A 26,266-nucleotide genomic window follows, 5' to 3' on the forward strand; every position below is an offset into this window, starting at 1 on the left:
GATAACACAGCAGCAGCTGGATATGTGATATATAAGTTACTGTACAGTATAGTAATCAGCATGTGGTGTATAATGTATAGTAACTGTATAACCTGATAACACAGCAGCAGCTGGATATGTGATATATAAGTTACTGTACAGTATAGCAGCATGTGGTATATAATGTATAGTAACTGTATAACCCTGATAACACAGCAGCTGGATATGTGATATATAAGTTACTGTACAGTATAGCAGCATGTGGTATATAATGTATAGTAACTGTATAACCCTGATAACACAGCAGCTGGATATGTGATATATAAGTTACTGTACAGTATAGCAGCATGTGGTGTGTAATGTATAGTAACTGTATAACCCTGATAACACAGCAGCTGGATATGTGATATATAAGTTACTGTACAGTATAGCAGCATGTGGTATATAATGTATAGTAACTGCATAACTCTGATAACACAGCAGCTGGATATGTGATATATAAGTTACTGTACAGTATAGCAGCATGTGGTATATAATGTATAGTAACTGTATAACCCTGATAACACAGCAGCTGGATGTGTGATATATAAGTTACTGTACAGTATAGCAATCAGCATGTGGTGTATAATGTATAGTAACTATATAACCCTGATAACACTGCAGCTGGATATGTGATATATAAGTTACTGTACAGTATAGCAATCAGCATGTGGTGTATAATGTATAGTAACTGTATAACCCTGATAACACAGCAGCTGGATATGTGATATATAAGTCACATGGTCCCCAGCACGGTCCGGGCGGAGGGGGCGGAGCTGTGGGGAGAGACCGGGACATGGCGGAGCGGAGCACAGTGACCGAGAGTAACTGCCGAGCCGACCGGAGGGACGCTGCCAGCATGGCCCTAATGCGCATGCGTGGTGGACTTTTGTCCTGTAGTCATGTGACCCCGGCCTGGCTGATCATTAACCCCTGATAACACAGCAGCTGGATATGTGATATATAAGTTACTGTACAGTACAGCAGCATGTGGTATATAATGTATAGTAACTGTATAACCCTGATAACACAGCAGCTGGATATGTGATATATAAGTTACTGTACAGTATAGCAGCATGTGGTATATAATGTATAGTAACTGTATAACCCTGATAACACAGCAGCTGGATATGTGATATATAAGTTACTGTACAGTATAGCAGCATGTGGTGTATAATGTATAGTAACTGTATAACCCTGATAACACAGCAGCTGGATATGTAATATATAAGTTACTGTACAGTATAGCAGCATGTGGTATAATGTATAGTAACTGTATAACCCTGATAACACAGCAGCTGGATATGTTTTATATAAGTTACTTTACAGTATAGCAATCAGCATGTGGTATATAATGTATAGTAACTGTATAACCCTGATAACACAGCAGCTGGATGTGTGATATATAAGTTACTGTACAGTATAGCAATCAGCATGTGGTGTATAATGTATAGTAACTATATAACCCTGATAACACTGCAGCTGGATATGTGATATATAAGTTACTGTACAGTATAGCAATCAGCATGTGGTGTATAATGTATAGTAACTGTATAACCCTGATAACACAGCAGCTGGATATGTGATATATAAGTTACTGTACAGTATAGCAGCATGTGGTGTATAATGTATAGTAACCGTATAACCCTGATAACACAGCAGCTGGATATGTGATATATAAGTTACTGTACAGTATAGCAGCATGTGGTATATAATGTATAGTAACTGTATAACCCTGATAACACAGCAGCTGGATATGTGATATATAAGTTACTGTACAGTATAGCAGCATGTGGTGTGTAATGTATAGTAACTGTATAACCCTGATAACACAGCAGCTGGATATGTGATATATAAGTTACTGTACAGTATAGCAGCATGTGGTGTATAATGTATAGTAACTGCATAACTCTGATAACACAGCAGCTGGATATGTGATATATAAGTTACTGTACAGTATAGCAGCATGTGGTATATAATGTATAGTAACTGTATAACCCTGATAACACAGCAGCTGGATGTGTGATATATAAGTTACTGTACAGTATAGCAATCAGCATGTGGTGTATAATGTATAGTAACTATATAACCCTGATAACACTGCAGCTGGATATGTGATATATAAGTTACTGTACAGTATAGCAATCAGCATGTGGTGTATAATGTATAGTAACTGTATAACCCTGATAACACAGCAGCTGGATATGTGATATATAAGTTACTGTACAGTATAGCAGCATGTGGTGTATAATGTATAGTAACCGTATAACCCTGATAACACAGCAGCTGGATATGTGATATATAAGTTACTGTACAGTATAGCAGCATGTGGTATATAATGTATAGTAACTGTATAACCCTGATAACACAGCAGCTGGATATGTGATATATAAGTTACTGTACAGTATAGCAGCATGTGGTATATAATGTATAGTAACTGTATAACCCTGATAACACAGCAGCTGGATATGTGATATATAAGTTACTGTACAGTATAGCAGCATGTGGTGTATAATGTATAGTAACTGTATAACCCTGATAACACAGCAGCAGCTGGATATGTGATATATAAGTTACTGTACAGTATAGCAATCAGCATGTGGTGTATAATGTATAGTAACTGTATAACCCTGATAACACAGCAGCTGGATATGTGATATATAAGTTACTGTACAGTATAGCAGCATGTGGTGTATAATGTATAGTAACTGTATAACCCTGATAACACAGCAGCTGGATATGTGATATATAAGTTACTGTACAGTATAGCAATCAGCATGTGGTATATAATGTATAGTAACTGTATAACCCTGATAACACAGCAGCAGCTGGATATGTGATATATAAGTTACTGTACAGTATAGCAATCAGCATGTGGTGTATGATGTATAGTAACTGTATAACCCTGATAACACAGCAGCTGGATATGTGATATATAAGTTACTGTACAGTATAGCAGCATGTGGTATATAATGTATAGTAACTGTATAACCCTGATAACACAGCAGCAGCTTGTAGATACAGGATGGAACTGCAGATCCCCATAATGCAGTAGTGTAGTACAACAGGCTAGAATAGAAGCAGGGCTGCTGTCAGAGGTCTGTGTGGTCACATGACAGCAATGGGGAAGGGGGTGTGTTCAGCATGGACCAATCAGGAAGTGAGAATCGCAGAGCTGTGCAGGAGGATGATGAGGATCCCCATTGGAGATGATAGCTGGTATAATATATGTATTGCTGTTTACATCCACTCCTCCTATCTGTGGCAGATGGTACTGGAAGATCTACAATAATGCTCCGGCTGCCATGACGACCAGTGGCCCCTGTTGCAGAGCTGACACCTGTCACATACGCCCTTAGATGCTGCAGCCACCATTGACTGTAACATCTACGGTGTTAAAGGGGTCCTCCAGGATTAGCACATAACCACTTTCCTCAGTCTTGTCCTTGCGTTGTGTCTGGGATTCAGTCACAGCAATAGAGTGGAACTTATTAAAGAGGCAGGATGAGTTTATTTTGAGATATCAATTATATAAAGGGAAGGGCCCCCCTCTATTATATACAGGGGAGGAGCCCCCCTCTATTATATACAGGGGAGGAGCCCCCCTCTATTATATACAGGGGAGGAGCCCCCCTCTATTATATACAGGGGAGGAGCCCCCCTCTATTATATACAGGGGAGGAGCCCCCTCTATTATATACAGGGGAGGAGCCCCCCTCTATTATATACAGGTGAGGAGCCCCCCTCTATTATATACAGGGGAGGAGCCCCCCTCTATTATATACAGGGGAGGAGCCCCCCCTCTATTATATACAGGTGAGGAGCCCCCCTCTATTATATACAGGGGAGGAGCCCCCTCTATTATATACAGGGGAGGAGCCCCCCTCTATTATATACAGGGGAGGAGCCCCCCTCTATTATATACAGGGGAGGAGCCCCCCTCTATTATATACAGGGGAGGAGCCCCCCCTCTATTATATACAGGTGAGGAGCCCCCCTCTATTACATACAGGTGAGGAGCCCCCCTCTATTATATACAGGAGAGGAGCCCCCCTCTATTATATACAGGTGAGGAGCTCCCCTCTTATATACAGGTGAGGAGCCCCCCTCTTATATACAGGTGAGGAGCCCCCCTCTATTATATACAGGTGAGGAGCCCCCCTCTATTATATACAGGAGAGGAGCCCCCCTCTATTATATACAGGTGAGGAGCCCCCCTCTATTATATACAGGGAAGGAGCCCCCCTCTATTATATACAGGAGAGGAGCCCCCCTCTATTATATACAGGGGAGGAGCCCCCCTCTATTATATACAGGGGAGGAGCCCCCCTCTATTATATACAGGTGAGGAGCCCCCCTCTATTATATACAGGGGAGGAGCCCCCTCTATTATATACAGGGGAGGAGCCCCCCTCTATTATATACAGGTGAGGAGCCCCCCTCTATTATATACAGGTGAGGAGCCCCCCTCTATTATATACAGGGGAGGAGCCCCCCTCTATTATATACAGGAGAGGAGCCCCCCTCTATTATATACAGGGGAGGAGCCCCCCTCTATTATATACAGGGGAGGAGCCCCCCTCTATTGTATACAGGGGAGGAGACCCCCTCTATTATATACAGGAGAGGAGCCCCCTCTATTATATACAGGAGAGGAGCCCCCCTCTATTATATACAGGTGAGGAGCCCCCCTCTATTATATACAGGTGAGGAGCCCCCCTCTATTATATACAGGTGAGGAGCCCCCTCTATTATATACAGGAGAGGAGCCCCCCTCTATTATATACAGGGGAGGAGCCCCCCCTCTATTATATACAGGGGAGGAGCCCCCCTCTATTATATACAGGGGAGGAGCCCCCCTCTATTATATACAGGGGAGGAGCCCCCCTCTATTATATACAGGAGAGGAGCCCCCCTCTATTATATACAGGTGAGGAGCCCCCCTCTATTATATACAGGTGAGGAGCCCCCCTCTATTATATACAGGTGAGGAGCCCCCTCTATTATATACAGGTGAGGAGCCCCCCTCTATTATATACAGGAGAGGAGCCCCCCTCTATTATATACAGGTGAGGAGCCCCCTCTATTATATACAGGTGAGGAGCCCCCCTCTATTATATACAGGAGAGGAGCCCCCCTCTATTATATACAGGGGAGGTGAGTAACCCCTCTACCACACTGGTGGGCGGGGCTATGGGATCACGTGGCTATCGTTATTATCAGGGGGTGGGGATAGTTCTAGCTGTCAGCACATTCACTTCCTGAGTGGGAGGGACCAGTAGAGATGAGTCATGTGACTGCTGCAGATCATGTGATTTTAGGTTGTGTACCGGCAGAGAGTGTGGAGCAGGAGAGAAGGAGGAAGGAGAGAGAGAGGTGAGCACAGAGGGCCCCCGGGGGGAATACAGGGGGCCCTGAGCCATCACAGAGGATATAGTATAATACAGGGGCCCCTGAGCCATCACAGAGGATATAGGATAATACAGGGGCCCCTGAGCCATCACAGAGGATATAGTGTAATACAGGGGCCCCTGAGCCATCACAGAGGATATAGGATAATACAGGGGCCCCTGACACATCACAGAGGATATAGGATAATACAGGGGCCCCTGAGCCATCACAGAGGATATAGGATAATACAGGGGCCCCTGACCCATCACAGAGGATATAGGATAATACAGGGGCCCCTGAGCCATCACAGAGGTTATAGGATAATACAGGGGCCCCTGACCCATCACAGAGGATATAGGATAATACAGGGGCCCCTGACCCATCACAGAGGATATAGGATAATACAGGGGCCCCTGACCCATCACAGAGGATATAGGATAATACAGGGGCCCCTGACCTATCACAGAGGATATAGGATAATAGAGGGGCCCCTGACCCATCACAGAGGATATAGTGTAATACAGGGGCCCCTGACCCATCACAGAGGTTATAGTGTAATACAGGGGCCCCTGACCCATCACAGAGGTTATAGTATAATACAGGGGCCCCTGAGCCATCACAGAGGATATAGGATAATACAGGGGCCCCTGACCCATCACAGAGGATATAGTATAATACAGGGGCCCCTGACCCATCACAGAGGATATAGGATAATAGAGGGGCCCCTGACCCATCACAGAGGATATAGTGTAATACAGGGGCCCTGACCCATCACAGAGGTTATAGGATAATACAGGGGCCCCTGACCCATCACAGAGGTTATAGTGTAATACAGGGGCCCCTGACCCATCACAGAGGTTATAGTATAATACAGGGGCCCCTGAGCCATCACAGAGGATATAGTATAATACAGGGGCCCCTGACCCATCACAGAGGATATAGGATAATACAGGGGCCCCTGACCCATCACAGAGGATATAGGATAATAGAGGGGCCCCTGACCCATCACAGAGGATATAGTGTAATACAGGGGCCCTGACCCATCACAGAGGTTATAGGATAATACAGGGGCCCCTGACCCATCACAGAGGATATAGGATAATACAGGGGCCCCTGACACATCACAGAGGATATAGGATAATGCAGGGACCCCTGACCCATCACAGAGGATATAGTATAATACAGGGGCCCCTGAGCCATCACAGAGGTTATAGTATAATACAGGGGCCCCTGACCCATCACAGAGGATATAGGATAATACAGGGGCCCCTGACCCATCACAGAGGATATAGGATAATAGAGGGGCCCCTGAGCCATCACAGAGGATATAGGATAATACAGGGGCCCCTGACCCATCACAGAGGATATAGTATAATACAGGGGCCCTGACCCATCACAGAGGATATAGTATAATACAGGGGCCCCTGACCCATCACAGACGATATAGTATAATACAGGGGCCCCTGACCCATCACAGAGGTTATAGTGTAATACAGGGGCCCCTGACCCATCACAGAGGATATAGTGTAATACAGGGGCCCCTGACCCATCACAGAGGTTATAGTATAATACAGGGGCCCCTGACCCATCACAGAGGTTATAGGATAATACAGGGGCCCCTGACACATCACAGAGGATATAGGATAATACAGGGGCCCCTGACCCATCACAGAGGTTATAGTGTAATACAGGGGCCCCTGACCCATCACAGAGGATATAGTGTAATACAGGGGCCCTGACCCATCACAGAGGATATAGGATAATACAGGGGCCCTGACCCATCACAGAGGATATAGTGTAATACAGGGGCCCTGACCCATCACAGAGGATATAGTGTAATACAGGGGCCCCTGACCCATCACAGAGGTTATAGGATAACAGGTGAAGGGCACATGACCAGTTGTACAGGTGTGACAAGGTAAACAAGGAGTCACATCATCACATATAGGTGGCAGGGGCCACACAGGGGATGCAGGGTAGGTTGGGGTCCCTCCTTTATATTGTTGTCCCCGCTCCATGTTCTGTGAGGTGACGTGATGGTGTGAACAGGGCGAGCGAGATCCGCAGATTCCTCCTCCCGTCACACCCAGCGCTCCACACCTCCCTCCTCCAGTCACAGACACAGCTGCTGTCCCAGCATGCCTCATTCCACTGCCCCAGCTGCTGCAGAACTACAACTCCCAGCGTGCCTCATTCCACTGCCCCAGCTGCTGCAGAACTACAACTCCCAGCATGCCCCATTCCACTGCCCCATCTGCTGCAGAACTACATCTCCCAGCATGCCCCATTCCACTGCCCCATCTGCTGCAGAACTACATCTCCCAGCATGCCCCATTCCACTGCCCCAGCTGCTGCAGAACTACATCTCCCAGCATGCCCCATTCCACTGCCCCAGCTGCTGCACAACTACATCTCCCAGCATGCCCCATTCCACTGCCCCATCTGCTGCAGAACTACATCTCCCAGCATGCCCCATTCCACTGCCCCATCTGCTGCAGAACTACATCTCCCAGCATGCCCCATTCCACTGCCCCAGCTGCTGCACAACTACAGCTCCCAGCATGCCCCCTCCCCACCCACAGGACTGGTGTTACTGGAGTATATAGCAGTATATATTATGGAGTATATAGCAGCATATATTATGGGTTATATAGCAGTATATGGGGTATATATCTGGATATATTATGGGGTATATAGCAGGCAGTATATGGGAAATATAGCAGTATATATTATGGGGTATATAGCAGTATATATTATGGGGTATATATTATGGGGTATATAGCAGTATGCGGGGTATATAGCAGTATATATTATGGGGTATATATCAATATATGGGGTATATAGCAGTGTATATGGGGTATATATTATGGGGTATATATCAGTATATTGGGTATATAGCAGTATATATTATGGGGTATATAGCAGTATATATTATGGGGTATATATCAATATATGGGGTATATTACAGTGTATATGGGGTATATATTATGGGGTATATAGCAGTATACATTATGGGGTATATAGCGGTATATGGGGTGTATAGCAGTATATATTATGGGGTATATAGCAGTGTATATGGGGTATATAGCAGTATATATTATGGGATATATAGCGGTATATGGGGTGTATAGCAGTATATATTATGGGGTATATAGGAGTATATATTATGGGGTCTATAGCAGTATATGGGGTATATAGGGATATTTAGCAGTATATGGGGTATATAGCAGTATATATTATGAGTGGGTGCTGTGAGTAGTCTGCTCTTGTTTCAGGGGGCAGGATGTGGGGGCCGCACATCTTCAGAGGGGACGGGCGTCCTTCTCCACCTAAGAACTTTACCGACTGCCCTAATGGCTCGGCCTGGGTGTGGAACGTGTTCAATGAGTGCGCGGCGGACGGCCGGGACCTCGCCAGCATCTACCTGGGACTCTTCTCTATCCTGTGCTTCATCGCTGCCTCCTTCCCGTGAGTGTATATATATATATATATATATATATATATATATATATATATATATGTGTGTGTGTAGAATCATATGACTGACGGCCTAGTGTGTATATATGTAGTCATGTGACCTCTGTGCTGACAGCATGCACTCGCGGCTGTGACTCATGTGCTGATGTCGGGATTCTCTGACCACAGACGTCTCATTACATGCACATCCTGAGCTTCCTGGTTCATGAATAGAAAGCCAGTACTACAATGTCATAAGCATGAATTGTGTGATGTCGCATACTGGTCAAGGGACGTCGCACACTGGTCATGTGAGATCATACACTGGTCGGGGGACGTCGCACACTGGTCATGTGAGATCATACACTGGTTGGGGGACGTTGTACACTGGTCATGTGAGAGAATACACTGGTTGGGGGACGTTGTACACTGGTCAGGGGACGTTGCATACTGGTCGGGGGACGTCGCACAGAGGTCATGTGAGATCATACACTGGTTGGGGGATGTTCTACACTGGTCAGGGGACGTCGTACACTGGTCACGTGAGATCATACACTGGTCGGGGGACGTCGTACACTGGTTATGTGAGATCATACACTGGTCGGGGGACGTCGTACACTGGTCATGCAAGATCATGCACTGGTCGGGGGACGTCGTACACTGGTCATGCGAGATTATACACTGGTTGGGGGACGTCGTACACTAGTTATGTGAGATCATACACTGGTCAGGGGACGTCGTACACTGGTCACGTGAGATCATACACTGGTCGGGGGACGTCGTACACTGGTTATGTGAGATCATACACTGGTCGGGGGACGTCGTACACTGGTTATGTGAGATCATACACTGGTCGGGGGACGTCGTACACTGGTCATGCAAGATCATGCACTGGTCAGGGGACGTCGTACACTTGTCATGCGAGATCAAACACTGGTCGGGGGACGTCGTACACTGGTTATGTGAGATCTCACACTGGTCGGGGACGTCGTGCACCAGTCATGTGACTGGTCCTTCTCTCTCCGCAGACAATACTACAAGTCGTGTAAGACGGGGAACATGGACCAGGCGCTCTCCATCTGGTTCCTGCTGGGCTGGCTGGCCGGAGACTCCTGTAACTTTGTGGGGGCCTTCCTGTCCCACCAGCTGCCCATCCAGGTAAGTGTCCTGTCCCCCTATATACCAGCAGGGTCATGTGACCTCCCCCCGGTGACGTCCGTGTCTCCTCTTCTCCTCCGCAGACGTACACAGCGGTATATTACGTGCTGGCCGACATCTTCATGCTTTCTCTGTACATGTACTACAAGTACCGGAACCAGGGCCCCAGGGGTGAGTGGCTGAGAGGTGGGGGAGGAGATCAGGGTGTCACACTGATCAGAGGTGGGGGAGGGGATCAGGGTGTCACACTGATCAGAGGTGGGGGAGGGGATCAGGGTGTCACACTGATCAGAGGTGGGGGAGGGGCGTCACAGTGATCAGAGGTGAAGGAGGGGGCGTCACACTGATCAGAGGTGGGGGAGGGGGCGTCACACTGATTAGAGGTGGGGGAGGGGCGTCACACTGATCAGAGGTGAAGGAGGGGGCGTCACACTGATTAGAGGTGGGGGAGGGGGCGTCACACTGATTAGAGGTGGGGGAGGGGATCAGGGTGTCACACTGATCAGAGGTGGGGGAGGGGGCGTCACACTGATTAGAGGTGGGGGAGGGGATCAGGGTGTCACACTGATCAGAGGTGAAGGAGGGGGCGTCACACTGATCAGAGGTGAAGGAGGGGGCGTCACACTGATCAGAGGTGGGGGAGGGGCGTCACACTGATCAGAGGTGGGGGAGGGGATCAGGGCGTCACACTGATCAGAGGTGGGGAAGGGGATCAGGGCGTCACACTGATCAGAGGTGGGGGAGGGGGCGTCACACTGATCAGAGGTGAAGGAGGGGGCGTCACACTGATCAGAGGTGGGGGAGGGGCGTCACACTGATCAGAGGTGGGGGAGGGGGCGTCACACTGATTAGAGGTGGGGGAGGGGATCAGGGCGTCACACTGATCAGAGGTGAAGGAGGGGGCGTCACACTGATCAGAGGTGAGGGAGGGGCGTCACACTGATCAGAGGTGGGGGAGGGGCGTCACACTGATCAGAGGTGAGGGAGGGGCGTCACACTGATCAGAGGTGGGGGAGGGGATCAGGGCGTCACACTGATCAGAGGTGGGGGAGGAAAGTCACACTGATTGGGGAGGTGAGGGAGGGGGCGTCACACTGATCAGAGGTGAAGGAGGGGGCGTCACACTGATCAGAGGTGGGGGAGGGGCGTCACACTGATCAGAGGTGGGGGAGGGGGCGTCACACTGATTAGAGGTGGGGGAGGGGATCAGGGTGTCACACTGATCAGAGGTGAAGGAGGGGGCGTCACACTGATCAGAGGTGAAGGAGGGGGCGTCACACTGATCAGAGGTGGGGGAGGGGCGTCACACTGATCAGAGGTGGTGGAGGGGGCGTCACACTGATCAGAGGTGGGGGAGGGGGCGTCACACTGATCAGAGGTAGGGGAGGGGCGTCACACTGATCAGAGGTGGGGGAGGGGATCAGGACGTCACACTGATCAGAGGTGGGGGAGGGGATCAGGGCGTCACACTGATCAGAGGTGGGGGAGGGGATCAGGGCGTCACACTGATCAGAGGTGGGGGAGGGGGCGTCACACTGATCAGAGGTGGTGGAGGGGGCGTCACACTGATCAGAGGTGGGGGAGGGGGCGTCACACTGATCAGAGGTGGGGGAGGGGAGACACACTGATTTGGGAGGTGGGGGAGGGGAGGCCGTCACACTGATCAGAGGTGGGGGAGGGGATCAGGGCATCACACTGATCAGAGGTGGGGGAGGGGAGACACACTGATTTGGGAGGTGGGGGAGGGGAGGCCGTCACACTGATCAGAAGTGGGGGGAACAGTCCCCCCTCCCAAACTACAGTCCAGGGCTCCCAACCTGAACAGAACTACAACCATACCTCCCAACTGTCCCGGATTCCGCGGGACAGTCCCGTTTTCGGGGTGCTGTCCCGCGGTCCCGCAACGGCCCCCCGTGTCCCGCATTATGTGTGTCCCCAGCTAAAAAAAACAATAAACCAGTAACTCACCTGTCCTCCGGTCCCAGCAGCTCCTCTCCTGGCAGAGCGCGCACTCCCGTCATCCTCCGGGGCGGGCAGCGGAGTATTCAGACACTGACTGTGCCGGAAGTGACCTGCAGCCTCCATCATGAATCACTTCCGGTACAGTCAGTGACTGTATACCCCGCTGCCCGCCCCGGAGGATGACGGGAGTGCGCGCTCTGCCGGGAGAGGAGCTGCTGGGACCGGCGGACAGGTGAGTTACTGGTTTATTGTTTTTTTAGCTGGGGCCACACTAATGGGGGGATTGGCTACTCTGTGGGGCACTATATGGAGGGATTGGCTACTATGTGGGGCATATATGGGGGGATTGGCTACTATGTGGGGCACTATATGGGGGCATTGGCTACTATGTGGGGCACTATATGAGGGATTGGCTACTATGTGGGGCACTATATGGGGGATTGGCTACTATGTGGGGCACTATATGGGGATTGGCTACTATGTGGGGCAATATATGGGGATTGGCTACTATGTGGGGCGCTATATGGGGATTGGCTACTATGTGGGGCAATATATGGGGGGATTGGCTACTATGTGGGACGCTATATGGGGGCATTGGCTACTATGGAGGGCACTATATGGGGATTGGATAATATGTGGGGCACTGTATGGGGGCATTGGCTACTATGTGGGGCACTATATGGGGGCATTGGCTACTATGTGGGGCACTATATGGGGGATTGGCTACTATGTGGGGCGCTATATGGGGATTGGCTACTATGTGGGGCAATATATGGGGGGATTGGCTACTATGTGGGACGCTATATGGGGGCATTGGCTACTATGGAGGGCACTATATGGGGATTGGATAATATGTGGGGCACTGTATGGGGGCATTGGCTACTATGTGGGGCACTATATGGGGGCATTGGCTACTATGTGGGGCACTATATGGGGGATTGGCTACTATGAGGGGCATTGACTACTATGTGGGGCATATTTGGGGGCATTGGCTACTATGTGTGGCACTATATGGGGGGCATTGGCTACTATGTGGGGCACTCTATGGGGGATTGGCTACTATGTGGGGCACTATATGGAGGGACTGGCTACTATGTGGGGCACTATATGGGGATTGGCTACTATGTGGGGCACTATATGGGGGGATTGGCTACTATGTGGGGCGCTATATGAGGCATTGGCTACTATGTGGGGCACTATATGGGGGGATTGGCTACTATGTGGGGCACTATATGGGGGCATTGGCTACTATGTGGGGCACTATATGGGGATTGGCTACTATGTGGGGCACTATATGGGGGCATAGGCTACTATGTGGGGCACTATATGGGGGCATTGGCTACTATGTGGGGAACTATATGGGGCATTGGATACTATATGGGGCACTATGTGGGGGATTGGCTACTATGTGGGGCACTATGTGGGGGATTGGCTACTATGTGGGGCACTATATGGGGGCATTGGCTACTATGTGGGGCACTATAATGGGGGATTGGCTACTATGTGGGGCACTATATGGGGCATTGGATACTATGTGGGGCACTATATGGGGGGATTGGCTACTATGTGGGGCACTATATGGGGCATTGGATACTATATAGGGCATTTTTGGGGGGATTGGATACTGTATAGGGCACTATTCAGTCAGCAGCATGTGGTGACTGTAGGGGCGTGGCTATGGAGGGTTACTATGGGGGCGTGGCTATGGAGGGTTGCTATGGGGGCGTGGCTATGGAGGGTCGCTATGGGGGCATGGCTATGGGGACCGCGGCGCACATGTCCCTCTTTGCTCTTTGCAAAAGTTGGGAGGTATGCTACAACTCCCATCATGCCCAGATAGCTCTATACAATGGGCGATACTGTTGGCATGCTGGGAGTTGTAGTTTTGCCACAGGTGGCCTCCTGCTGTCCCACAGGGATGGATGTATAGATGACATCAGAGGCGTCCAGGCTCAGACCTCCCCCTGTTATAACCATAGTAACTCCCCTCCTCACTCCTCATATTCGGGAGTCATTGGTAACCATAGTAACTCCCCTCCTGTCTCCTCATTGTTCGGGGGTCACTGGTAACCATAGTAACCCCCCCCTCTCCCCATTATTCGGGGGTCAGTTGTAACCATAGTAACACCCCCTCTCTCCTCATTATTCGGGGGTCAGTGGTAACCAAAGTAACACCCCCTCTCTCCTCATTATTCGGGGGTCAGTGGTAACCATAGTAACACCCCCTCTCTCCTCATTATTCGGGGGTCACTGGTAACCATAGTAACACCCCCTCTTTCCTCATTATTCGGGGGTCAGTGGTAACCATAGTAATGCTCCTCCTTCCTCCCTTCACAGCGGCCCTCAGTATTAACGCCGTCTGCGGATTGGCTGTCTTCTCTTCTGCCGCTGTGCTGAGCGGTTCGGCTCCGGCCGCAGGAGATCTCTCCATCATGGTGATTGGCCGACGCTTGCTCTCTAGTGATGAGGCGCACAGCGAGGTGAGTGATCCGCAGGGATCAGGGGAGGGATCAGGAGGGGTCAGTAGGAATCGAGGGAGGGATTGGCAGGGATCAGGGAAGAGGCAGGATACAAATCTCCCCTGGATCCTCCAGTTGTGACCGCCTTTGCCATCTTTGTGTATTTCAGCCTTTCTCCACCCAGGAGATTATCGGATTTGTGATCGGCTCCATCTCCTCCATGTTCTACCTCTGCTCCCGACTCCCTCAAATCGTCACTAATGTAAGAGGATAGGGAACTATAACTCCCAGCATGCCCTGACATCATCAGTCACCGTATAAACGTCAGGGATTATTAGCGGATGAGGAGGAGTCTGTATAAAGGGATTATTAGCGGAGGAGTAGTCTGTATAAAGGGATTATTAGCGGAGGAGGAGGAGTCTGTATAAAGGGATTATTAGCAGAGGAGGAGTCTGTATAAAGGGATTATTAGCGGAGGAGGAGTCTGTATAAAGGGATTATTAGCGGAGGAGGAGGAGTCTGTATAAAGGGATTATTAGCGGAGGAGGAGGAGTCTGTATAAAGGGATTATTAGCAGAGGAGGAGGAGTCTGTTTAAAGGGATTATTAGTGGAGGAGGAGGAGTCTGTATAAAGGGATTATTAGCGGAGGAGGAGTCTGTATAAAGGGATTATTAGCAGAGGAGGAGTCTGTATAAAGGGATTATTAGCGGAGGAGGAGTTTGTATAAAGGGATTATTAGCGGAGGAGGAGGAGTCTGTATAAAGGGATTATTAGCGGAGGAGGAGGAGTCTGTATAAAGGGATTATTAGTGGAGGAAGAGTCTTTATAAAGGGATTATTAGAGGAGGAGGAGTCTGTATAAAGGGATTATTAGCGGAGGAGGAGTCTGTATAAAGGGATTATTAGCGGAGGAGGAGTCTGTATAAAGGGATTATTAGCGGAGGAGGAGTCTGTATAAAGGGATTATTAGCGGAGGAGGAGTCTGTATAAAGGGATTATTAGCGGTGGAGGAGGAGTCTGTATAAAGGGATTATTAGCGGAGGAGGAGGAGTCTGTATAAAGGAATTATTAGTGGAGGAGGAGTCTGTATAAAGGGATTATTAGCGGAGGAGGAGGAGTCTGTATAAAGGAATTATTAGTGGAGGAGGAGTCTGTATAAAGGGATTATTAGCGGAGGAGAAGTTTGTATAAAGGGATTATTAGTGAAGGAGGAGGAGTCTGTATAAAGGGATTATTAGCGGAGGAGGAGTCTGTATAAAGGGATTATTAGCGGAGGAGGAGGAGTCTGTATAAAGGAATTATTAGCGGAGGAGAAGGAGTCTGTATAAGGGATTATTAGCGGAGGAGGAGTTTGTATAAAGGGATTATTAGCAGAGGAGGAGGAGTCTGTATAAGGGATTATTAGCGGAGGAGGAGGAGTCTGTATAAAGGGATTATTAGCGGAGGAGGAGTCTGTATAAAGGGATTATTAGCGGAGGAGGAGGAGTCTGTATAAGGGATTATTCCCTTACGTCCCATTGGCATCACAACAATAGGGGTATTTTTGCCCCTGCGAGCCCCTGGGACGAAGGAATTTTAATGAAAACAATAGCAAAGCTTTTATTAATCCCTCCTACAGGAAGTATAAATAGGCCCCTCCCCATAGATACATCAGTCTTTTTTCTTCATCCTAGTGACTAGCTCCAAGGGACCTTGCTCCGTCCTTATATCATTGTGGGTATTACTATCTGTTTTTACTATATATTATTCTACCTTAGGTTGCAGGACCGGGATTCCTTGTTCCTGCATGTGTTATGCATGATCCGATGTTCGGCCCTGTGGTTGTACAGGTAAACCGGACCTTTTTTCCGGCATTGCGGACACCATCTTGGTCGCGTCATCCATCTGCGGCGACCGGGCTTCTGCGCAGGCGCATGCGTTCCAACGCCGCCATTTTCAGGCGCAGGTTACTGACGTCATCACGGGAGGCCGGAAGTACGCGCGGCGTCGGCTTCGCTGACAGGCTCCTGTTCATTTAAAGGAGCTCCTTTCTACAGGTAGGACTAGGTCTGACTTCCTGAGTCCTACCTAAGGCTTTATAGAGAGTTCCTGTGCTGCTATCGCTGCTATTATCTCTTTCAGCCTCTGCAGATTGTCTCAATGTAAGTAGAACTTTGCTGCCATCTAGTGGTCTTACTGCAGTATGACATCGTATATAGAGCTCAGGCTAGGCCTGTACTTATATTAGAAACTTGTTTGTGTTTATAAAAAACTTTCTTATTATTAGATGTCTGCCATGGAAACTAGCCCATCGGGGAAAAGAACTTCCAAGCGTAAACATCTAGCTTGTGTGGATTGCGAGAATCCTTTGCCGGATGGATATGAATATCATAAGCACCACCTATCAACTATAAGGTTCCAATTTCTGATATTCATGATGTCTTATTATTATATATATATATATATATATATATTACAGTACGTTGTACTTCATGCCGCCCAAAAAATTCGGGAGAGCCTGATACTCAGGATGTTGTCATATGGGTGAAGGATTATGTTGAGAAATCCCTTGCCAATAGAGACTGTCGCCATAAGAAGAAATCTAAGCGTAGTATTTCTCCTTCTGCCTCCCATCCTGTGAGTATGGATTATTTGGGTACATAGCAGGGATATGATTACCCTAGCTAAGCTTATGTTTTTTCTACCCTAGGGGTCAGAATTTAAGGTGATAGATGAGGTCGGTTCTTCCTCCTCGTCTGATTCATCTTCACCATCTGAGGATGAAAAAGAGATTTTCAAGGGTTATTTCCCTATGGACAGCATCTATAAACTTCGCAAAGCTGTTCAGGCTGAAATTCACCCTGAAGAAATCGAAGATGGAGCCTTCGCTTCGAAAAAGCCTAGGGCTTTTCTATTGGAGAAACCTCCATGTCCATGCTGTATACTGAGTGGAAGAAACCGGAAAAAGCTCCGGTTTTAAGTAAGAAATTAAAAACCTTGTATGTCCTCAAGGAGGAGCAATGCAAGGATTGGGCTGATCCTCCCAAAGTAGATACTGCTATAGCCAAACTATCCAAGAATACTGTCTTGCCCTCTGAGGATGGTTCTAATCTCAAAGACCCAATGGATAGGAGAATTGAAGTAGCTTTTAAAAGATCATACACGGCAGCAGCTGCCCAAGGGGCAGTTTCTATATCTGCATTTGGGGTATCCAGAAGTCTTAGAAGATGGTTGGCTAAAGTGCAGGAGGATCTCGAGTCTGGAGTGAACCGGGACAAGGTCCTCCGTTCCTTCAAAAAAGTCAATATGGGGGTTGACTTTTTGTGTGATGCAGCTTCACAAGAGACTCGCTTAGCACCTAAGACAATGGCCCTCTCAACTGCTGGTCGCCGGGCCCTATGGTTAAGACCTTGGGCTGGTGATTCTAACTCTAATTTTCAGTTATGCAATTTGGAGTATCAACCGGGACAACTGTTCGGCTCGGAATTAGATAAAATCATGGAGGAGATGTCGGACAAAAAGGGTAAGTCCTTACCCCTTTCTTATGTCAGTGGATCATACAAAAAACCTCGCGGATCCTTTCGTAGAGGCAGATCTCCTCAACGTGGAAAGAGCCGTTACCAGTCCCGAGGAAGAGGAAAATATTACAACAGAAGAGGTACCGGCAAGCAGCAAAAAGATTCTACCAAGAAGCCGGATTTCTGACGCCAGAGGCGTACCTGTGGGGGGTCGTCTTACTCTGTTTCTTCCTGCTTGGAAAAAACTAATAAAAGATGTTTGGGTAATAAGCATTAGTCAAAGTGGTTATGTGCTTCCTTTGTTTCTCCCTCCCCCCCCAAGGTTTCTGGTGTCTCATTATTTAGGTCCTGTAAAACATCCCATTATAGAAAAAGAAATCTTTCACCTGTTGGACATAGAAGCTCTAGAGGAGGTCCCTCTGTCAGACGTCGGTCTGGGAGTATACTCTCTGATTTTTCTCGTACCGAAGCCGTCCGGAAAGTGGAGGCTTATTATCGATCTGCGTTACTTGAACAGGTTCATGGTAAAAAAGAAATTTCGCATGGAAAATATCAGACCCGTAAAAACCGTCCTCCAGGAGGGCGACTTTATGGTATCAATAGACCTCCAGGACGCATACCTGCACATTCCCATTCTGCCAGCGCACAGAAAATATCTGCGGATTGCCATTCAGTTGCACGGGAAGGTAAGACATCTTCAGTTCAAGGTTCTTCCCTTCGGCATAACATCAGCCCCCTTTGTGTTCACAAAGGTGGTGTCGGCCATGATGGTTATCTTCAGACTTCAGGGAATAAAGATCATTCCCTATCTAGACGACTGGTTGATTATGGCTCAGACTCAGAGTCTTCTGAGCGCTCAGCTGAATTATGTCTTGGACATTCTTCAGCAGTTAGGGTGGCTGATCAACCAGGAGAAGTCAGAATTGGTGCCATCCAGAACAAAGATTTTCTTGGGTTTCATCATAGATTCCACGCAGATGAAGCTGTTCCTCTCAACACCCAGGCTGTTACGTATACAGAGGGGAGCCCAGTTTCTCATTCCTCCTCGTCAAGTGTCTCCTTGGACCCTAATGAATTCCTGGGACTCCTTTCATCAGCCGCAGAGGCAGTTCCATGGGCACTATGGCTTATGAGGTACCTCCAGAGAGAAGTCCTGACGACTTGGAACCGGAGTCTAGAAGATTTAGAAGTATTACATGTCTTGTCGACAGAAAACCGACAGTCCCTAACCTGGTGGAGACAAGTGAAGCATGGAGCCTCCATAACCGAACCCCAGTGGATTACGATCACCACAGATGCTTCAGGTTCGGGATGGGGTGCGCATCTAGAAGAGAGTATTGCGTCAGGGACATGGAACAGTCAAGAATCGTCCTTTCCATCAAATGTACGGGAACTCAGGGCTATCTACCTAGCCCTTCTACACTTCGCTCCGAAGTTGTTACAGAAGGCTGTAAGAATCAGGACAGACAACACTGCTTGTATCGCCTATATCAACAAGCAGGGAGGTACCAGGTCGCCTCTACTTCTCAGGGTAGTAGAACACATTTTCAAGTGGGCAGAACCCCGGATAGCCAGACTATCTGCTCTTCATATCAGAGGTATTCACAACACTCTGGCGGATCGTTTGAGCCGGGGACTAACGGTGCCAGGGGAATGGTCGCTTTCGAGGAAAGTGTTCCTACAGTTATCCAAAAGATGGGGAAATCCTCAGATAGATCTTATGGCATCAGCAAGCAATGCCAAACTGAGGAGGTTTTGTTCCCTGTATTCAGCCGACAATCCGACGACGGTGGATGCTATGTCAATTCCATGGAATTTTCAGATGGCGGTGTACTCGCTGAGGGGCTTAATAGTCGTCCTGTGGCGGGATACTCGCCGGGGTGGTGTACTCGCTGAGGGGCTTAATAGTCGTCCTGTGGCGGGATACTCGCCGGGGGGGCTTAACAGTCGTCCCCAGGCGGTGGCGTCGTAGGCGATGGCGTCGTAGGAGGTGGCGTCGTAGGCGAGAAAATGATCGATGATCCCCAGAGTTCTGGTGAAGATCAGATTGGATCAGGCATCAGTGATCATAATTACGCCGTTTTGGCCGAAGAGGTCTTGGTTCACCCTGCTCATGAACATGAGCAGGGGCGAGTTCTGGAAACTGCCGTTACAGCCTGATCTGATATCTCAAGGACAACATCTGTGCCAGGATCTAACCAGCCTCAATCTCACAGCCTGGAGATTCAGGGGACCTTATTAGGTCCTGAGACCTTCTCTGAGAATGTCCTCCGAACTTTGTCTCATGCACGTAGTGACTTCACAAATGCTTCATATGCTCGTGTTTGGAGAATATTTCAAGCCTGGTGTACCGATAAACGGTTGAGCCCTACTAGGCCCTCTACTCCTCAACTTTTGGAGTTTTTGCAAGAGGGGTTTGACAAAGGCCTTACTCCTGGATCCATTAAGGTTCAAATAGCAGCCCTTTCTGCACATCTGAACTATAGACTTTTTCAGATTATTGAGGTAAAAAATTTCGTAAAAGCTATTACGAGATTGAGACCCAGGGTAGACAGGCATGTCGACTCCTGGAATCTCTACTTTGTACTCAGGTGTTTATGTCTACAACCATTTGAACCTTTAGAGGAGGTAGGAATTTTAATTCCTAACTTTAAAATTTACACTTCTTTTGGCTCTTACTTCTGCCAAGCGCGTCGGGGAGCTTCAGGCTCTGGGATCGACTGCCCCGTACATCACCTTTTTCGGGGATAAAGTGATTCTAAGATTTTTGCCGGGGTTTTTACCCAAGATTGCTTCATTCGTGAACATTAATGAACCCATTGTTCTTCCAGTGTTTTCTCCTTCAAATCCAGCCCATCAGGATGTTGATTTTTCCCTTCTAGATGTACCTAGAACTTAAAGTATTTACCTGAATAGAATAAGTTCTCTGAGGAAGGAAGAAAATTTGTTGATCCTATTTTCAGGGAAGAACAAAGGCAAAAAAGCTTCTAAGCCTTCGATATCAAGGTGGATAGGTGAAGCCATTGAATTATGTTATTCTTCGGCTGGGAAATCACCTCCTTTATTTACCAGGGCACATTCCACTAGAGCGGTTGCTTCTAGTTGGGCGGAACGGTCCTCGGTGTCCCTGGAGAATATATGTCAAGCTGCGTCTTGGTCATCCTTATCTACATTTGTTAAGCACTACAGAATAGATTCTAACCTTTCTGCTAGAATGCTCTTTGCTAGGTCAGTTCTTAATGCAGCTGTGTCAGAAAACCCACCCTCTGGGGACGTTACTTGCTAGTTCCCCTATCGTTGTGATGCTAATGGGACGTAAGGGAAGCGAAAATTATTATGTTAATTTGTTTTCCCTGAGTACCATTGGCATCACAAGTCTCCCTCCCTGTTATGTTTTCTTGTAAATGACTGATGTATCTATGGGGAGGGGCCTATTTATACTTCCTGTAGGAGGGATTAATAAAAGCTTTGTATTGTTTTCATTAAAATTCCTTCGTCCCAGGGGCGAAAATACCCCTATCGTTGTGATGCCAATGGTACTCAGGGAAAACAAATTAACATAATAATTTTCGCTTAGTGGAGAAGGAGGAGTCTGTACAAAGATTGTTAGCAGAGGAGGAGGAGCCTGTATAAAGGGATTATTAGCGAAGGAGGAGGAGTCTGTATAAAGGGATTATTAGCGGAGGAGGAGGAGTCTGTATAAAGGGATTATTAGTGAAGGAGGAGGAGCCTGTATAAAGGGATTATTAGCGAAGGAGGAGGAGTCTGTATAAAGGGATTATTAGCGAAGGAGGAGGAGTCTGTATAAAGGGATTATTAGCGGAGGAGGAGAAGTCTGTATAAAGGGATTATTAGCGAAGGAGGAGGAGTCTGTATAAAGGGATTATTAGCTGAGGAGGAGTCTGTATAAAGGGATTAGAGGAGGAGGAGTCTGTATAAAGTGATTATTAGCGGAGAAGGAGGAGTTTGTATGAAGGGATTATTAACGGAGGAGGAGTCTGTATAAAGGGATTATTAGCGGAGGAGGAGTCTGTATAAAGGGATTATTAGCGGAGGAGGAGGAGTCTGTATAAAGGGATTATTAGCTGAGGAGAAGTCTGTATAAAGGGATTAGAGGAGGAGGAGTCTGTATAAAGTGATTATTAGCGGAGAAGGAGGAGTTTGTATGAAGGGATTATTAGCGGAGGAGGAGTCTGTATAAAGGGATTATTAGCGGAGGAGGAGTCTGTATAAAGGGATTATTAGCGGAGGAGGAGTCTGTATAAAGGGATTATTAGCGGAGGAGGAGTCTGTATAAAGGGATTATTAGCGGAGGAGGACTCTGTATAAAGGGATTATTAGTGGAGGAGGAGTCTGTATAAAGTCATTATTAGAAGAGGAGGAGTCTGTATAAAGTCATTATTAGAAGAGGAGGAGTCTGTATAAAGGGATTATTAGCGGAGGAGGAGGAGTCTTTATAAAGGGATTATTAGCTGAGGAGGAGGAGTCTGTATAAAGGGATTATTAGCTGAGGAGGAGGAGTCTGTATAAAGGGATTATTAGCTGAGGAGGAGGAGTCTGTATAAAGGGATTATTAGCTGAGGAGGAGGAGTCTGTATAAAGGGATTATTAGCTGAGGAGGAGGAGTCTGTATAAAGGGATTATTAGCAGAGGAGGAGTCTGTATAAAGGGATTATTAGCAGAGGAGGAGGAGTTTGTATAAAGGGATTATAAGCAGAGGAGGAGGAGTCTGTATAAAGGGATTATTAGCAGAGGAGGAGGAGTCTGTATGAAGGGATTATTAGCAGAGGAGGAGGAGTCTGTATAAAGGGATTATTAGCAGAGGAGGAGGAGTCTGTATAAAGGGATTATTAGCAGAGGAGGAGGAGTCTGTATAAAGGGATTATTAGCCGAGGAGGAGGAGTCTGTATAAAGGGATTATAAGCCGAGGAGGAGGAGTCTGTATGAAGAGATTATTAGCAGAGGAGGAGTCTGTATAAAGGGATTATTAGCGGAGGAGGAGGAGTTTGTATAAAGGGATTATTAGTGGTGGAGGAGGAGTCTGTATAAAGGGATTATTAGCGGAGGAGGAGTCTGTATAAAGGGATTATTAGAGGAGGAGTCTGTATAAATTGATTATTAGTGGAGGAGGAGGAGTCTGTATAAAGGGATTATTAGAGGAGGAGTCTGTATAAATTGATTATTAGTGGAGGAGGAGGAGTCTGTATAAAGGGATTATTACCGTTGGAGGAGTCTGTATAAAGGGATTATTAGAGGAGGAGGAGTCTGTATAAAGGGATTATTAGCGTTGGAGGAGTCTGTATAAAGGGATTATTAGCGTTGGAGGAGTCTGTATAAAGGGATTATTAGAGGAGGAGGAGTCTGTATAAAGGGATTATTAGCGGAGGAGGAGGAGTCTGTATAAAGGGATTATTAGTGGTGGAGGAGTCTGTATAAAGGGATTATTAGCGGAGGAGGAGGAGTCTGTATAAAGGGATTATTAGCGGAGGAGGAGGAGTCTATATAAATTGATTATTAGCGGAGGAGGAGGAGTCTGTATAAAGGGACTATTATAGTTTGGGAGCCGCCATAACCTATGTTCTTGGTGTCTGCAGTTTCGTCGAAGATCCACGGAGGGGCTGGCTCTGTCGCTCTTCTGTATGGTTATACTGGGTAACATGACCTACGGCCTGAGCGTCCTCCTGAAGAACCCGGACCGGGGCCAGTCTGAAGCAGACTATATTGAGCACCACCTGCCCTGGCTGATCGGGAGCCTGGGCGTCATGAGCCTGGACATCATTGTATCCTTAGTGCCACCTGGTGGACGCCACCGTTGTTGATTGTGCCTCCATCTTTGGGGTGGGATTGGGAGGCTCGCCCTTCACAGGCTTCCCTCCGGAGTGAATTAAGGCAACAACGTTCTCATTGTTACATCCTCACGTATTAAAGGAGAAGTCTGGTGAAAATTTTTATTGAAGTATTGTATTGCCCCACAAAAGTTATACAAATCCCCAGTATACACTTATTACGGCGAATGCTTATAAAGTGCTTTTTTCCCTGCACTTACTACTGCATCAAGACTTCATTTCCTGGATAACATGGCGATGTCACTTCCTGGATAACATGGTGATGTCACGACTCCCAGAGCTGTGCGAGCTGTGGCTGCTGGAGGATGATGGCAGGGGGACACAGGGCACTGGAGGGACACTGAGCATCCCCCAGCCACAGCCTGCACAGCTCTGGGAGTTGGGTTGTGACATCACCATGTGACCCAGGAAGTGACATCACCATGTGATCCAGGGAGTTTCATCACCATGTTATCCAGGAAGTGAAGCCTTGATGCAGTAGTAAGTGCAGGGAAAAAAGCCCTTTATGTGATTTTCCTGTAATAAGTGTATATTGGGGATTTGTATAACTTTTGGGGGGCAATACAATACTTTAATAAAAATTTTCGATGGACTACTCTAAGATCTGTAACTTCTGCCTGAGATCTTGGCATAGTGGTGTATCAGACGTTGGGAAGGGGTTAACATGCTGCTGGGTCCTAGTGCAAAATCTATCACATACTTAGAACAATAGTGGTGTTCAAGTGTGACCTCACACTCTGCTCCGCCTATAGCCCCGCCCCCGAGGAGCCATGTCCCTCTGTTCTCAAAGCCTCAGCTACTTGTTACCTCTACACATTGCTCTCTGTAGGCTCCTAGTGATCTGGATGAGGATACAGAACCCTCCCCCAGAGGTAATACACATGTGAGAGAACACCATTGGTTACTTTCCTGACTCCTGAGCAGATCATCTTCCAGTTCTTTGTGTTCAGCACAAAAGACTCTAACATCATTGTGACAGAAGAGAACGAACCGCTGCTGAGTTCTGACTAGAGAAGCTCCGCCCCCTGCGAGGATCGGCATGCTCCATGTTTATAGCCCCTCCCCCATGTGGCCGAACTTCTAGAGGACGTTTTCTCAATAATCTGTAGTCTCCGGGATTCACAGTGGTCTCCAGTGCCTGTATTACCGTATCAGATCCAGGCTGGTGAATATAATGGAATATGGAGAGAAATGCCAGGAGTCCAGGACTCTCCCCGGGGCTGTATCACTACTTTTAACCCTTTTACTCACATAAGCTGGAGTTTACAGTGCAGAATTTTAGGGAATTTTATTTTATTCAGGAAATATATTATTTTATAGTTATCGACCTCTGAGGTCACCGGGGAACTGTGGACAGAGGTGGTGCTCACGCTCCAGCCCATCTCTCTAATGATAGAAGGGAAGAGACTTAGGTGAGGGAGCTCCGCACCGGGACACTACCAATGCTTCCTATAAAGGGATTCAACCATAATAAAAAGTCTTAAGGTTTGTGTCTGTCTGCGCAGTCATGTGTAATGGAAAGCAAATCCGTGATCAGTCACCTGGTGCGAGGCCTGGTGATCGGGCTAGACGAGTCCTACAGCTGCATGTTGGCGTCTGATTTTCTTAGTGAGATATGAAGGGTTTTTCCAGCTGTGCCCCAATCACCATGCCAGCCATGTTGTGGAGGCGGGGCTCCCTCAGACAGGCCATAGGAGGAAGGAGGCAGGTGAGTGCGGGCGGCAGGGAGATCGCACATACATACTCCCGCAGCCAGTATGTAATCTCATTGAAACTGACAGTGATGGTATCCACAGCAGATACGGTATGTGTGAATCTAGCCTCAAAGGGAACCAGCCACCTGCCTGACCTTACAGCAGCCGGGCACAGCTCTCCAAGATAATGGATCTCCAACCAGTCTACAATCATGATATTTAAAAAAAATTAGAAAATCATGGACACTTTCTTTCAGAAATATCCCTACTCTTGTCTTTAAAGTTGGGTTTTGCAATTAGGCCCCATTTACTTCAATTGAGTTGCAAAACCCCACCCGAACTGGAGACTAGTGCAGTGCTCTTTCTGGAAGAAGTCGGCCATGTTTTTCTAAGCCTGACTACAGCTGCATGTAGTCATGCTGTCTCCGCCCTCTTCCCAACCACTCACACTTGATTGGCAGCTTGAGCGCTGGGTTCTGCATATCCCGGTTAGGGTTATGGATACAGCATCATTAGGAAATCTTCTGATTTTCATTTTAATGGCTGATAACTAAGACTCTGTCCCCCCCCCCCCCTGCTTTAACCAGACTCATCTGTCCCTAGATCCCCCAGACCCCTATGTTCATCCTCCTTCCAGACTCTTCTCCTCTGATGATGAAGTGCACTGGTGTGGGCAATAGCATCATGGGTGTAACTAATGGAGCCATCACATGTTCCTCGGTAACCGCCTCCTCGCAGCACAGACAAAATACTAAAGTTCTGATGAGACGAAAGAAGCCAAAAGG

General features: G+C 47.7%; 1 protein-coding gene across 3 annotated transcripts in view; it reads left to right on the top strand.

Moving 5' to 3' along the window:
• SLC66A1 (solute carrier family 66 member 1) overlaps positions 1–25,275 on the top strand; it is a 41,180-nt gene extending 15,905 nt beyond the window's left edge. For 2 of the 3 annotated variants that reach the window (XM_069948679.1, XM_069948681.1), the window contains exons 2-8: positions 8,685–8,877; positions 9,894–10,023; positions 10,107–10,194; positions 14,323–14,465; positions 14,614–14,706; positions 23,536–23,721; positions 24,712–25,275. In XM_069948679.1, the coding sequence (XP_069804780.1) occupies positions 8,685–8,877; positions 9,894–10,023; positions 10,107–10,194; positions 14,323–14,465; positions 14,614–14,706; positions 23,536–23,721; positions 24,712–24,798 (920 nt within the window). In that variant the 3' untranslated portion in view covers positions 24,799–25,275. Of the gene's footprint in view, positions 1–5,308; positions 5,395–8,684; positions 8,878–9,893; positions 10,024–10,106; positions 10,195–14,322; positions 14,466–14,613; positions 14,707–23,535; positions 23,722–24,711 lie in introns of those variants that run through there. The other variant, XM_069948680.1, reaches the window with a different exon arrangement.
• The last annotated feature ends 991 nt before the right edge of the window (positions 25,276–26,266 follow it).

The sequence above is a fragment of the Dendropsophus ebraccatus genome, chromosome 12 (assembly GCF_027789765.1).
Source record: "Dendropsophus ebraccatus isolate aDenEbr1 chromosome 12, aDenEbr1.pat, whole genome shotgun sequence".
NCBI classification, from domain to species: Eukaryota; Metazoa; Chordata; class Amphibia; order Anura; family Hylidae; genus Dendropsophus; species Dendropsophus ebraccatus.